Source organism: Priapulus caudatus, unplaced genomic scaffold (assembly GCF_000485595.1).
Source record: "Priapulus caudatus unplaced genomic scaffold, Priapulus_caudatus-5.0.1 Scaffold121, whole genome shotgun sequence".
NCBI lineage: Eukaryota > Metazoa > Priapulida > Priapulimorpha > Priapulimorphida > Priapulidae > Priapulus > Priapulus caudatus.
In genome coordinates, this window is record NW_014577182.1 from 494,989 (window position 1) to 510,632 (window position 15,644).

Here is a 15,644-nt window from a genome sequence, read left to right on the forward strand (position 1 = left end):
TATACTATATATATATATATATATATATATATATATATATATATATATCATCACTATCATCTGAGAAAAAGAGATTTCTTGCAAATGAAATCATAGGAATTACGCCATGATAACAAACAAACCTACTCCCAACATAGCCGTCGGACGAGTAGAAGTATTGATGTTTACCTTTCTCCGCTGGACAGGTGAATATCAGCCCGTGTCTCCTGTTGATACGTTGCAGGAGAAGTCTGTCCCATCGTAAGCATTTTCCGTTTCCTGTCGTTTGGCTTCCGTTGGTAACCGACTACGATATAGACAGAAATATCTTCACACCTTGATTGTTTCTCATTTTGAATGAAAGGACACACACTGACAACGGCTGACCGTAGCGCTCAACGAAACTTGAGAAAATTGAATACCGTTGCTTCCAATGGACTAGCTGTTGTAAATTCATATTGACGTAGATAAATGGCAATATCGAGCTACACCTTTTCTGCAGTATAACTAATTTTGCTTAATCGCAGGCATGCGCGTCGCGCTAGTTTTCGGTGCGCAATGGTTGACACTAACGAGAAAAGAATATTCCAGTGTAGGCACCCTGAATCCCTCAAGAAGCTGTTAATTGTTGCCAGAAATATAAAAGCACTATAGGCAGATATAGATGTCATGTAGTACGTGTCTGTATATGTTACTACGTTTTCGTCGGTAATCACGCAACAGTAATATCGCAACGATTCGAGAAGACCGCCATAAAAGAATTCTCAAAATTAAAATTTTATAAGATTGTAGATATAAAAGCCGGTCAGTGATCCGGTAGCAGCTACGCATAGTCACCCCCACGAACCGTCGCTAGGACTAGATCTACAGACGGTGAGAGAGTGTATATTAAATCTACCTATTGTTATTTTTGTGTAGTCTCAAAAAATTTTGATTGCCGAGCATATCCTTGTTTTAGGTATTGGCAAATGATACAGTTCTTAAGCTCATCGATGGAAGGAATTTCGATGGTTCGGGATGATTTGATGATTGTGCACGTTAATTGATCCGCTTGATAAGTATAGTCAGTTCACGCCTAATACCTTAAAGCGTTTATTCTATTTATACCATATGGTATACGTTATATTAAACGGCATGCGAATTTGCTCTCATACAGAATTCAACAGAAGGCTCACCTCAGCCTGCAACGTCAGCAGTACGAAGAAAACCAGAGCAAACACCACGGATCTAGGAACAGAGATCATAGCGTCCAGAAAATGGTACTAGCTCTGGTAACGGCGACCGTAGCAATGTCACTAGTAGTACGGACTACTACAGAGCACCACCGGTGCTATAATGTAGGCAAGAAACAGACGCAGCGATGGACACATTCAGAGCGACTCTATGCTTTATGGTTGAGCGCCATCCGTCCACACACAGACTTACACATACACCGACAGACACAGCTGTTACCACGGCATGTTACCATCGCAGTATCAGCTGCATCGTGAATTTTCCCACAAGTGGACAACCTTTCCAACTGGTTATTGCTCGCTGTAGGCGTATACGCAAGTTATCGTTGAGTTTCATGATGAGATGCTCGTATTTATGCTCACAAATACTAGCATTATTATTACATTTAACTTGTGTTGTTTGTAATTCATGCTGTGAAGACAATGCCCATGAGTTCCACGGCTATAACTCGTACTATAATACATGTATATGGGCATTGTGTATAATTATAGAGAATTCTCGGCTATATTTACCTACTACAGCGCTTTCTAAAAGAAGAACAAAGAAACCCCCGCATGCGAGATTCCCTATGAAAAAACACACAAGTAAGGCATATCTGTTGGACGCACAACCGATATTTCTGTAGTATTTCTAGGAACCTACTGTGTTTGTTATCTCTATAGATATAGGGAATATACATATACATGACCTTATCACGATAATGGGCTTGTTGAAACGCTCTGTTGTAGCAGTACGACTTATAAAAGTGAACAGCTGCCTGTTATGTAACAAACGAGAGTCTTCGGATGATATTCTGAACACGTGTTTAATGCTTTGATTATAGTTAAACACGAGAACAACCTTCATACTGACACGACGTTTATATAACTTCTGGTAAGAACCGATACAAACTTTAAGGAAAATAAGGCGGAAATAATTGCTGAATTATCGAGACAGTCATTCATACTATGCGCACGAACCTTCACCGATGAATGACCTATGAATGTTTATTCGACAATTATGAATACAAGGTGGCGATGAGAACAGCAATAATGATGACGATGATGATAAGACCACATGTCAAAATATTAAAACATTTCAACGTCTCCGACGTAGTAATAGATTTACCCCACTCGCTATGGCCAGGCTATAGTTAGTACGAATTAATATTCTACGCGATCAGATTGATACTTAACGTGTGACGTGTTCATTGTAGAAATATCTTAATACAGCATATATAGCCATAGAAATAAATAATACGAATTTTAAGTAGTATATAACAGCTAAGTAGATGAGATTGTTTAGAACACGTCAAGAAACTTCGAATTTTATATCCAGTAAACTTAATAGCCCAACGAAGAAGGAAAGGGCAATAGCTATACAATTTATTATTGCAGTTCTTTCTCGCATGTTCGCAATAAACTATTAACTGAAAATGGTATATAAATTGTTTGGTTAAATAACGATAATCATACCCTTTAAATCAAGCAACAACTCAGCACCTTCAGGTTGACCATAAACGATGGTAATGTTGTGAGGTCTTAAGGTGGTTAAAATCAAAATGTGGGCCCTAACAAGACAACTGTGGGGGCGTGACAATTTTTGAGTGATCAGCTTGATAATAACTTGTATAGATAAGAGATTTTTTAAAGATGATATTAAAATTGTGCTGTCTGGTTCATTATAAGTAATGTAATCTGTAGTTTTAAACCCCTCCTTTTAACAAGAGACACTCACTGACTAATTTTTTAGCGGCCGCTGCACGGGCGTACTCACGGTGATCTTTTTAACCATTCGTCTCTCTTAAATTATATATGGCCGCAAGCGCTGTAGCGCGCGTGCACTCTGGTGGACACTTGCTGAACTACCAAACCCATAATACACGCCCGCTGCCTGCCTCATTATCGTAGAGAATCATGCATCATATTTCATCTTTACTCTTTCTATATAGCTTACTTTATGCTACCCGACCGATTCCGCTCATACTTTTCACCTTGTCGATATAGCGCAGGCTACCATAGCCGGAAAACTTACATTGGTCATCTCTGAACCAAATAACGTTATAAGAAATTATTACTCGTGGGGAAAATACCGATAAAATTTTATATAATAGCGTTGATGGTTATCTAATAGTGATTCTGTCAACAGATTCGCCGCTAAAGACAAACGCACGATATTAGAGTTATGATCCCTATTCGCAATGCGGTCTAATTCGGGCGGATCAAAACTGTAAGACGTATCTCCCATATCAATCTACATGATACAGCCGAGAGAATGCAGGCAAATATAACTAGATGCAACATCATCACGCTGCAGCCACAGAGCCCTGCCTCCGTAGAGTTACGATATCGTATGTAGAAAGCAGCGAACTCGTCCGAGGTTTGCCAGACGGATCAGATACGTTACAGCAACTTTTCACCCTGGCTCACGTGGCTACATATTGGCTATCTCTGCAACCCTCCCCCCGTAAACGGCGCATTGACCGTAGAGCGGCAACGAAAGACGGGAAAGGCGTGTTGTGTTATGCGATGGGCGGCACTGCCTCGATCGGTCCCGCCGTGCCGTACGGTTCATGTTGCTGTGAGAACATCACGATCTCGTCATCAGTCTTTCTTCGTCCTCGCCGCAGCTTAACCATCAGCACGGCACACGACACTAGCGCCACGACGAGCAGCGACGAGACGATGGCGATAGTTGCGGTGTAATGCGCCTGGCTCGAGCCCACCGCCGTCGCTGCCACCTCGGACCCGGTAAGCTGCTGCTGCTGCTGATGGTTGGACCCTGTTAGGAAGAAGACGAAGAACGGCGACATCATTAGATAAGAAAACACACCATGGCATCTTTGGTGTAAGAAAAACCAATTTTTAATCGGATCGCCTATTGGAAATTTCCCATTTCTAATATTGCAACATGTTTAAATTTTATGTTGCAAGATGTGCTAGTAATCGCCATTAGTTGGTAAAACAGCTATCCGGCATTTACTAACTGACAGGAGTTAAAGATGGATTATGAACAATAATCGCACAACAAGATGAGCACAGAACTATGTGATCATATAACGCACAACGTCTCAAATATCAACGAAGATCGCCCATAGTAGTAAAGAACACAGTAATGTTTAAAGGAACAGTAGCCTCTAGGTTCTAGGGTTATTTTCAGCTAATTTAGGTTATAATTGCGCTACATAAAAAGTTTCATGGTTCAATCACCATTAGAAATATTTTTTTTAAATGTTTTAAAACTAACGACTACAGTTTGATTACAACGACGGTGGCGCCACTCAAAGCGCACGATCTGAGAAGTTACGCAAAACCACTTTCCAGCCAAGGGCTACAGACCGAGGGTATTTCTTATTTATTCATTTAAAAGCAAAAGGATTGTAATATCTTATAAACGACATATAGTTTCAGTTATAATATGGATAAATTTGCCCTAAAATGAATATCGTTCGGTTAAATAGCATTTAGGTATAAATATAATTGCACTTTTGTGATTAGCCCTCGGTCATTTACCTGCAAAATAAAAATGCAAATACGCAACTTTTTCAGGGTAGCAGCACGGTCGCGGGTGACATGGCGCCGTTCAAATTTCGTAGCGTTGATGTGTAAATAATTAATTAAGTATCTGGTGACAAATACATGTGGGTATAGACGATTTGTTATACAGTAAGTACAGTTGTATGCAGTAAAATCCTAGAGGCTACTGTCCCTTTAAATATATAGCATAAATATAGTAAAGCTTATTTACCACATAGTAAAGTTTACACGCAATGTGCCAAAGTTTGCGTACACTATGGTAAAGTTAACGCACAGTATAGCAAAGTGCGTTACCAGAAGATCAAACAAGGCGAGTGCGGGAAATGCTGAAGTAAGTAACAACAAAGCTACCGGCCTGGACCTGCTGCTAAGGTCATCTATGACCGCTGAACTACATTCCTTGTGTCCTGTACGTTCGCAGGAAGTAGGCCTACGCGGGCGTATATTTATCATTGTGCGGTCATTTGCACGCTACGCTACAATCGTGGCTATATATCCGCCCTTTCTACAGGAGCACGAGATGAGTGAACTTTGTGCACGGGGCTGAATTGTACGCGGGCGTAAGGTCGCAGTGCGTGAGTTCACTCATGTGTAGAAATCGCGGCCGACCGGTCTACAATGTCAGCTGAGGTATGGCTCAGGCGTGTACAGCGTAGCTCACCTGAACGTGTGTCACACTTCGCCGGCTCTCCGGTCAAGGCAGCGGCGACTGTTTCATACAGCGTTATGACTGTCGTTGGATCGGAGAAGGTTGCCGGGTCCTCTTTATCATGGAGACAGTGCTAGACATCGCGCAAATATACGGCAATATATAGTGACGTGTACGCCCTTATTAGAGTCTACTGTATGTTAAAGAAACCTGTGAAAAATGTATTCTTGACACAGAAATGCTATGTTACGTGAAATTATAACGCAATGTAGACCTGCGCACACGTGTTTATCATGGTTTATGGTATGTTAGAGTAAGCATTAAAAGGGTATCTTTGACACCGTGCTAAACATATAATATGATATATACCTAATATCATTACATATAATGCATAATGCAAACATTATATAGGAAGATATGCGTGTTCACCGCGGCCCGGTATCTGTTAGAGCAACCATCGAAAGGGTCATTGAGATTTTCTAAATATCTAAAACCTAAGCTATCAGAAGAACATAGGAAGTGGCTTAGCAAGCCTATACAATAGAAATTCGAAATTTATGTCCGCCTCCTATAATGCCCTGTTGATACTATGATTATACTATATAATGAGATGTATATCTATACCGTGGTTCTGTAATTTCTGTAAAACGTTCTGAACACCAATCTAATGTAGCTACCTGCTCTCAGGAAGTAGCGCGATTTTGATAAACCCGCCATGTCACTCAATCACTCATAAAATAAAATTGTAATTTTTCAGTATATCGCCGAGGATAATCAGCTACTACCAATCGCAAGAATATGTGTGGTGGCTACCAGTCTATATCATATAATTACTCACCTCTGAACACCGGCCCGAGCACAAATCTACGGCGCAGAAGAAGTAAACAACTGGCAGATCGGGATATTTGAACGTTTCCAGCTCCATGTAAATCACCGTGTTACCCTTGTCGCGTATCTTTACTGGTCCCTTCGCAACGCGTGTGCTTAATACACACCTTCAGACAAAAGTTAAGATGACTGTTTTATTCACTTATTATTGGGATACGACACGATGTTGCTGCAATGAAGAATAATAATGTAATATGTGTATAATGTTAATTTCGTGCTATGACGCTTTCTACAATCGGTTGCTATTTTGAAATATTATTATTAATGCGATTCTAATTATTTATAAATAATTAATACTTTAATATTAAATAATAAATTATTATTCATGTAATTATATTAAACAAGCGACGAGCCACTAAAACTGTAATAAGACTAAAGAGTAACGAGAAAGTAAACACTTGGACGGATACGATTTATGCTTACTTTTCGTCATCTATGATGACTTCCCTCCGCACTTCTATCCCGTCATACACTTCGCACCTCCCAGCGCTAATGTCCCATTTTCCTGGAAAAAAAACGTGAATTCTGTGATACTTTCCTACTTGTGCATCGCTACGTGCCTTCATTGAACCGACTCATCTGTAACTTTTATTTTCAGAGTAATGAATATCATTGTGACGGATGATTCCTCCAGTTCTATTTATAGTATCGGCGCACTGCCTTTGATTATGTTTATATAAACTATCTTTTTCTATCGCTTTTTCTTTCTTTCTCTCTTTCTCTTCCCCTTCTCTGTTTCTCCTCTCTCTCTCTCTCTCTCTCTCTCTCTCTCTCTCTCTCTCTATCTCTGGCGTGCTCCTTCTCTCTCTCTCTCTCTCCTTCTCTCTCTCTCTCTCTTCTCTCTCTCTTTCGCTTCTCTCTCTCTCTCTCTTCTCTCTCTCTCTCTTCTGTCTCTCGCGCTCTCTCTCGCTTTCTCTCTCTCTCTCTCTCTCTCTCTCTCTTCTCTCTCTCTCTCTCTCTCTCACTCTCTCTCTCTATATATATTATATATAGTATATATATATCTTTTCTCTATCTCTATCTACTCTCTATCTCTATCTCTCCTGCTCTCTCTCTCTCTGCTCTTCTCTCTTCTCTCTCTCTTCTCTCGCCCCCGCCCCCCCCCCCCCCCCCCCCCCCCCCCCCCACCCCCCCCTCTCTCTCTCTTTCGGCCTCTCTCTCTCTCGTGCTCTCTTTCGCTCTCTCTTTCTCTCTCTCTCTCTCTCTCTCTCTCTCTCTCTCTTTCTCCTTCTCTCTATCTCTTGCGCGTGCTCTCTCTCTCTTTCTCTCTCGCGCTCGTCTCACATCTCGCTCTCTCTCTCTCTCTTTCTTCTCCTCTCTCTCTCTCTCGCTCTCTTTCTTCTCTCTCTAACTCTCTCTCTCTCTCTCTCTCTCTCTCTTCTCTCTGCTCTCTCTCTGCTCTCTTTCGCGCCTCCCCCCCCCCCCCCCCCCCCCCCCCCTCCCCCCCCCGCTCTCTCTCTCTTCGCTCTCTTTCTTCTCTCTCTCTCTCGTCTCTCTCTCTCTCTTTTTTTTCGGCTCTTCTCTCTCGTGCTGCTCTTTCGCTCTCTCTTCTCTCTCTCTCTCTTTTCTCTCTCTCCTCTCTCTTTCTCCTTCTCTTTATCTCTTGCGCGTGCTCTCTCCCTCTCCTCGATTTCTCCTTCTCTCTATCTCTTCGCGTGCTCTCTCTCTCTCTCTCTCTCTCTGCTCTCTCTCTTCTCCCTTCTCTCTATCTCTTGCGCGTGCTCTCTCTCTCTCCCCCTCTCTCTCTCTCTCTCTCTCTCTCTCTCTCTCCTCGCGCTCTCTCTATATCTCTCACTCTCTTCTCTCTCTCTCTCTCTCTCTCTCTCTCTTCTCTTCTTCTCTCCTCTATCTTCTCTCTCTCTCATCTGCGCTCTCTTTCTTCTCTCTCTCATGCTCTCCTCTCTCCATCTTTCTTTTCTTCCTTTCTCCCTCTCCCTGCTCACTCTCTCTCTCCTATCTCTCGCTCTCTCTCTCCTACTCTCTCTCTCTCTCTCTCTCTCTCTCTCTCTCTCTCTCTCTTCTCTCTCTCTCTCTCTCTCTCTCTTTCAATGTACTCGCATCATGAGTCGTATTTTAATGCAGTAATTGTTGACGAATCAATAGATGAATTAATGCTATTAAGATTGTAAACTGACGGTTAAACTAAGACGTTGGGGTTGATGTCAAATACTAACATTATGAATCTCTTTACTGAGAATAGATTCCAATATGTATCTGTTTACGTATGTGCGCACGAGTGTGCACGTGCGTGCGTGCGAATGCACTAATAGCTAACTCTTAACCTTAAATAATATTTCTTACCTTTATTTTCCAGCGTTATCACGATAGTGGATGGATCTCCGACAATCAGCTTGTTGGCAGCAGGTGCCATCGGGTCCCGTCCTTGCACGAGCTTCATCGTCACCTGCGGGACGTCAGCCGCATCGTTCGCAGGTTCTGCCTCTCCCGTGGTGCAGCTGATGTCAATGATCTTGTCTCCTCGGCCCAGCATCCCGGACTCGGCATCGTGCATGACAACGAGCTTGTTGCTGTAGATCGTCGACTTGCCGTTCACAACCTGCAAACATTTGTCAACATTTTTTGAAGTAACACGGCGATTTAGATAGAATTCGCGCGTTCTCTAATGCTTGCCGGGTTTATACGTGTAAATAATACTGTGATGATGATGATGATAAAACGTATGAACTACAGCCGTAAATGCAACGACCGTGTATATTTAGTTACGTTACACAACCGACTGCTGCCGCATTTAGGCATATTTCGCCTTTTGTGATCCAAGAGTGAAATTTTGCGGAAGAATTTATAATCGGGTAGCACATGCAGCAAGCCTTTAATTTGTCTAACATTATGTGTTACCGCACAGCATATGTAGCTATAATGAGATGAACGGTAATTTCACGAAATTATAGCGTGAACACGATTAGTTATTCGCCAAGCGACAATTGCGATACTTTGCGGGTGAAACTGGCTAAACAATGTAAGCACTGTTTAAACTTATCAATAGCATACTATGTGTTAAAATGTACTTCAACAACGCAATTGTGCCTCAATGCATTAACAGCTAGTGTAATCAGTGTTTAAATACGTAGCCAGTGTATCTATGATGTGGAGTAAACTGCCAGTAATCTAGACACGTGTTAATTATAAACGCTAACTGATTATAACGCACACACCTTAACACGAATTCATGCGCTAACTAACTGACACAAATATAGCGACGATTTTTTTCAACTATGAGCGAAATACCTTTGTAGTTCCACAGCCATCAACGGGCACGTTGATGTGAGATTTTGCAATGGCTGAGCATGTTTCAATTCCGAAGAAGTCGTGCGTGTACATCACACCGCCGAATTCCCTGTCGAACTTGACCAGCACCACCATGAGTAGTTCGCCATCGTCCCCCATCGCATTACAAGCGACGGATACGTCTGCAAATGTTGTATTGCAATTTATAAAAGTTGTGTTGAGTTATGTATAACTTGTAAACTTAAACTATTGTAGTATGTGTGGGACTAGTAGCTATCAGTTACCTTGCAGTCATCGCCATCTGCAGACTGACCCAGTTCAATGTAAAAATGTTTAATTAACCATCTATTCATGCTTCTCTCTTCCGTCTGGTTAGATTACTTGGAAATGTGCGAGCAAGTATGAGGTAGCTCGTAGTCCAGTGTTAACGATACACGACAGTAGACAGGTAACAGGAGTGGGCCCTGTTAGCTTACTCATTATATAACCACCCTCGAAACAATCAATCTCGTTTGCGTATGCCTACAGCGACCATCTAGTTAGTTAGAGTCAACACGCTAACGTTAGACTGGTGATAGCAATCAAGGCCCATGTTTCTCAGAGAGGGTATAACAGGTCTCAACGTACAAAGCTCATTTCGTGAACAACCAACCCCGCAATTGCCATCGATAAAACTCTGCCTCAACACTAGTCCTTGTTCAGCAGAACTGCTGTAAAACATTCCACCGGCAGCGCGGAAGAGCCGAATGCGTGGGTGGACTCCATTTATCTAACTGTTAACTCGGTGAACACCGCTGTGCACAATTTTGTATCATCCACCTTTTTTTAGGAAAATAAGGAAATACATAGATAGTTTGGATTGGTTTCGCAACTATGTCTTGTTTTCCACTAGACTTCTTCGATTAGCATCCAATTATGAAATTTAATTAAAATCTAATGAAGCTCGTCGTATTTAAATATCAATATGGAAATGTCTACAACCTTGAAAACTGTAATTAAAGTTGAATCTGGAGTCTCTGTGCAAGAGCTTTAGTGAGGGTCTAGATTGGTCTATATTGGGTTAAAAGTCTCGGCCTAGTTCTAGGCATTCAAATTGAGGTCTACTATCGACAGGTCTACTGTCAGGCTACCTGTTATGGCGTTGTTCTCTCGCTGTTCTTCCTTCATCTCCGCTGCTGGGTCTGGCTTCTTTCCGATGGCGCGTGTTTCATAGAAGTCACTTTCCTGGTGCTCACTGTACCCGGCCTCGTAGCGAGCTGAACCCGAAGGGTCGGCACTCCTCCCCGGCATGGGCCACGGAGCTGAGGGCCTCCGTCCTTCATCCTGACCGGCCCGATAACCATCCGGAACATGTCCATTCTGGAATGTTCCCGGTCCTGCTTGTCCCTCCACCGCCTCCATCGGGCGGATTTCCGCATTGCGTAGCTCCTCCTGCGGTAGTAGTGCGGCCGATTCTAGATTCCCCGATGGTGTGCCGCCGCGGTTCGCATTATTCATACCTTGTGATTTCTTTGGCGCACCGGCGCGCTGGCCAGGATAGGGCACGGCAGGTGGCGCGGCTACATCCGCCCCTAAGGGGACCTTTCCGCCACTAGGTGGCACAATCCCGTACACGGGTCCCCGTCCACCGCCGTCCACTTGGGGAGGTTGATCGAGATAGGAGAGGCCAGTGCTCGGGTCTGTCTCCTCAGCAGATGGGTGCGGGGCTATGGCTAGGCCTGGATCGGCAGTATTTTGTGTCCGAGTCGATCTATCGTCATTCTGACAGAAAACCTGCGCAAATTTAAAGAACGGCGTTAGATTGTATTAATAGAACACACACACACACACACACACACACACACACACACACACACACACACACACACACACACACACACACACACACACACACACACAATATATATATATATATATATCCTTACATTTTCTACATACGATAGCCTTCAGCGCCTATATTTACAAACTTCTTTTATGGCGCGCATATAATATGTCAGTGTAGATACGCGTATATGCATGCACTCACCACGGCGATAGAGAGGCAGATTACGAAGACACGAGCGTCGTTCATCGTGTCGTAATACGTGAGGACGACAATGGACGCTGACGATAGTAAGTCTGGAAAAACAATTTGTTGAGAACTATCTAGTCCTAGCTCGTTGCTTCTGTCGGTATGTAATGTTACCGTGATCGCGGTAAGCATACATTTATTGGGATAACGTAAAGTAAGATGATGAGTTGCACGTATGAATGATCGCGTAACATATCATGTAAGATCACGTAAGATTAACGTGTGATTTCGGGATTAAGGCGGTATCATAAATTAACAGATTCACAAGGGTTCAAAAGCAAAATCATTTCCGCAATTTACAATCCGCATCGGATAAACAATTCGCACGTCTATATATCTACAGCGCGATCTATGTATCAGGTATGGATACAGGCGATAGAAGGAAGATACTATCTTACTGCGGACGGCGCTCTGACTCAGGGAACATAGTTTTCCGCATTGCGCCCATAGTTGTTTAGACAACGGCTGGCGAAAGCCGCTCCGCGCTGCTAGTTATCTCTACATTCTCACTCTGCGCCCAACCCTCGGGCTGGGGATAAGGTACGCATGGATGACTCGTGTTTGTTCGCGTTGAGTTAAACCCAAAGCGTAGCTATGTAGAGACCCCGCGTATATGTGTGCACAGCTCCAACACGTTTCTAGTTGGTTTGACCCTGCACAAGAGGTCAAGCTCATTTCATACACCTCTATATTTCATAGGATGCGAAGTGTTACTCTGCCATGCGGATTCATACATAGGCTCAATCATCGTGGCTGCATTACAGGTCCGTTCGTTGAATAGTTATGCGCTACGACATACCCTCAGCGAGAGCTTGTGTTGTTAAAACAATGTTCAAAGTTGCGTCATATTTTTGTATGAACAGCATGCGACTATATATACATGTAATAAAGTTTCATTCACGCACATTTACTTCCGCGTACGAGATTTTCATTTCACTGTTAAGCATGGAGAGCGAATTCGCTGTTTAATTGAGAGCAAATCTGTTCGCCTGTCTATTGTTTTATCGAGACTGACCAGAGCAAAACGTATGTAACGTGTTTGCATACGTGCGTTCGTGCGTGCGTGCTTGCATGCGTTCGGGCGTGCGTGTGTGCCTACGTGCGTGCGAGTGTATGCTTACGTGTGTCCATAATACATGCAATGCATGCCCACAGCAGTCTACATACAAATACCAGCTAGAACATCTCTCTACTTGCATTGCCTATGCGGCGACGACACAAATGACAAAACATATGTGCCTCGTGACGAATCTATTCTACCATATGGATAAACGACCCGTCGTAAACTACTCGATCAGCACATTTTACATCAAAGACTCATTGAAGACCTACGTGGATTTCATTAATAAATGTGGAAGAAGACGTGCGATGTAATGTCAAATCTTACCTGCAGTAAAGTCTCCAAGTGCGATGTAAAACGCAACGCCGACAGTCACTGCGGATGTTCACGCATCAGAACAGTCGAAACATGGCCACGAAGTGTCAGCCGTTCCACTTTCGTGGCTACGGTAGCTGTACGCTCAGGTGCTCACCGGTTGACCCAGTCTCTTACGCGTCGAGATGGGTTGCCACAAAGAGCATCGTTATGCGAGTATCATGCTTGTTGCTTAGCAGACTATTATTGCATTCATGATTAAAACAAACCTGTACATGCCAGCATGACCCTTCGCACAAGCAGGGACAAAAGGGCCCAGTCTCAGTGACGCCGTTAGGGAAACAGGTCGAACGCGAGCCGTTTCCTACGATAATCACCAACTATAGACTACAGTGGTAGCTATAGACTACTCTAGATTCTCGCTGAATTTTGTGTTATTACTTTATATTACTACACATATTTGCAGTAGTCTCAGTTATTAAGCATCGGTATCGAGTAAATCTTGTGAATTGTACTCTGCATCGATCAGAGGAAATTAAGTAGCTATCCTGTTCAACATCCATCAACTCTAAGAAGACATCTTAGAGAAGAAAGGCGTATCTTACATTGAGTTAAGCCTGTGCACATACCATGGATGATGGATGTGCTGCACTATGCTTATATTATGTTTCTCCGCGATATGTCATATTCGCCTGTACTACATTGTGATGCACTATATTTTATGCCATGTTGCGCAATGTCACGCAACGTCAGGTTCTTTGTTCTGAATATTGCTGTTGTGGATATAACGAGTTGACTGCTGTTGTGCGCATGTTAACGGAGCGTAATTTGCGACGGATGTATGCGTGACCTGCTAGCACTAATACTCGCATGTGTTGCTCAATCAACAAAACGTGTGTCTCTGTACTGAGTTGACACCATGGCCGCTACGAACTATTTTCGACACGTCTCTGTTTTAGTAAATGACCTGGCGTACAGTGTTGAACACAACAAGCATTTTTAAGTGGCGGTGAGATCACGTCCTTGTTCCTGTTGTCATTCATCGTAGTGAATCATTATGATAATGAGTTAGCTATAGTAGTGTGTTTTGTTTATAATTCAACACGAATAATATAGTATACAACTAATAGTACAAATAGTAAGTAATAGTACAAATAATAGCATACAACTAGAACACGACTCTGACATTTGTTCCATCCTTTGTTTACAAACTCGACTAATTTTTAATCTTAAATCACCACATACATGAGTCCCCTACTATAGGTTTTCAATGGGAATTCGTCGACTATTGCATGTGCCATTCTACACGTTATCGAATCGCATCATTCATCAGATACGTAAAAGAAGCGTTAATGAAAATAAATATCGGGGTGTATTATTGTTCACGGAGTAACATATCGGCACTGTCGTATTAAAAGAGCCACGTGTGGGAGGGTCAGTTTTACCCGGGATCACAATGTCAAACACCTAAGCACGGAAGAATCTGTTTAAAACGGGTAGAAGAGACGAAATGGAGGGATATTAATTTGGACGTCGCAAAATATATCGAAGAGAAGGTCTTACAGATTTTATCGTTTTTCACGGAATCGATTGTTTTACCCTTCCTCATATTTATTCCATATCGCCCTACTTATTTATATAACATTTCTACGATAATAATGTTATATGTAATTTATACTTGGTTTCTAACTCTTTCTGAGGAAAGAGGTATTAAAATAATATTGACTTTTTCGGTGCATTGTGTTTTGCCTTTAGCGTAGCGCGAGATAGCGTGACACCGTGATGACGTGTTTACTCGTATGACTCCGTAATGCAAAATATAGGCCTATGCAAATTATAATTGACATGGCATCTATTATTGCGAAAACCATGAGTTGTGCTTTTGTTCCCCATGTGTCGTGAGTCTATTACGCCACATTCATGCACTTCGTACTTCTGCATCTATCCAACTGCCGAGAATACTGACGTAGGTCTATATAATAATCAATATCGAGTTTATCACTCGTCAACTCATCGCTTGCCTACACAGCTGTTTCGCGCAACGGCTTCGCAGCAGGTCACGCGTTACCACGTGTATATCTCAATATCTCAATATCTCACGCATACGCCCAAGGTGAGAGTGAAAGAGCGATATGTGACCGTATATTGATTGGCGTAGAAACCCACGTAATCGTGTAGGCATAACAGTTTGCATTGGCGATATTTATGTGATGGATATCTCTCGGATGTGCGTGGTGCTCACTGTTATGTACGCATCAACAGCGCAGTATTGCCTCCCTGTGTCAGCGACTTCATACGATATAGGTAAGTACTAAATGTTTGTGTATTTATGCCACAATATTGAAACCAATATCGTTGTTTTGTTGTTGTTGAATTGTTGATGATATATTTGATCTGTTGATGTTGATGATGTTGCTGATCACATGATAATAACAATGAGTTGCAAAATAAAAACATGCAGATGCATTAGGTCTCGCCTATTGGCAGGCATACTACTGATTTTACTGAATCTAATTTTAAATGCAGATCGGTGCATACATTTCTGAAAAATGTATTGTAAATTGTAAAAATGTGTGTGAGTGTGTTAAGACAGTTAGCTTATCAGAACGGTCGTGAAAATACGAGAATGGTGGGGAAAACATGATAAATCATTAAAAACACGCGTGTGTGTTTATATATATATATATA

General features: G+C 42.4%; 2 protein-coding genes across 7 annotated transcripts in view; both read right to left on the reverse strand.

Moving 5' to 3' along the window:
- Positions 1 to 372, reverse strand: part of LOC106805641 (protein sel-1 homolog 3-like) — an 18,822-nt gene extending 18,450 nt beyond the window's left edge. For all 6 annotated transcript variants that reach the window (XM_014807327.1, XM_014807328.1, XM_014807326.1 and 3 more), the window contains exon 1: positions 169 to 372. The gene's annotated coding sequence lies outside the window, so the exon portion shown is untranslated. The remainder of the gene's footprint in view (positions 1 to 168) is intronic.
- Positions 373 to 1,994: 1,622 nt separating this feature from the next.
- On the reverse strand, positions 1,995 to 13,139 carry LOC106805637. The gene is made up of 9 exons (XM_014807321.1): positions 12,969 to 13,139; positions 11,537 to 11,628; positions 10,641 to 11,283; positions 9,511 to 9,692; positions 8,566 to 8,821; positions 6,688 to 6,769; positions 6,215 to 6,371; positions 5,389 to 5,509; positions 1,995 to 3,972 (listed from the first exon to the last, which is right to left on the reverse strand). The coding sequence occupies exons 2-9, from the start codon at positions 11,579 to 11,581 to the stop codon at positions 3,713 to 3,715; spliced, it is 1,746 nt and encodes a 581-aa protein (XP_014662807.1). The 5' UTR covers positions 11,582 to 11,628; positions 12,969 to 13,139; the 3' UTR covers positions 1,995 to 3,712.
- Between the last annotated feature and the right edge of the window lie 2,505 nt (positions 13,140 to 15,644).

Excerpts from the sequence above, each read along its gene's own strand:
- LOC106805637 (XM_014807321.1), bottom strand. The coding sequence starts at position 11,581 with ATGAACGACGCTCGTGTCTTCGTAATCTGCCTCTCTATCGCCGTG. Across the intron at positions 6,770-8,565 it reads GATAACGCTGGAAAATAAAG|GAAAATGGGACATTAGCGCT; the intron begins GTAAGAAATATT and ends TTTTTTTTCCAG. Across the intron at positions 3,973-5,388 it reads GAAGTGTGACACACGTTCAG|GGTCCAACCATCAGCAGCAG; the intron begins GTGAGCTACGCT and ends TCTTCCTAACAG.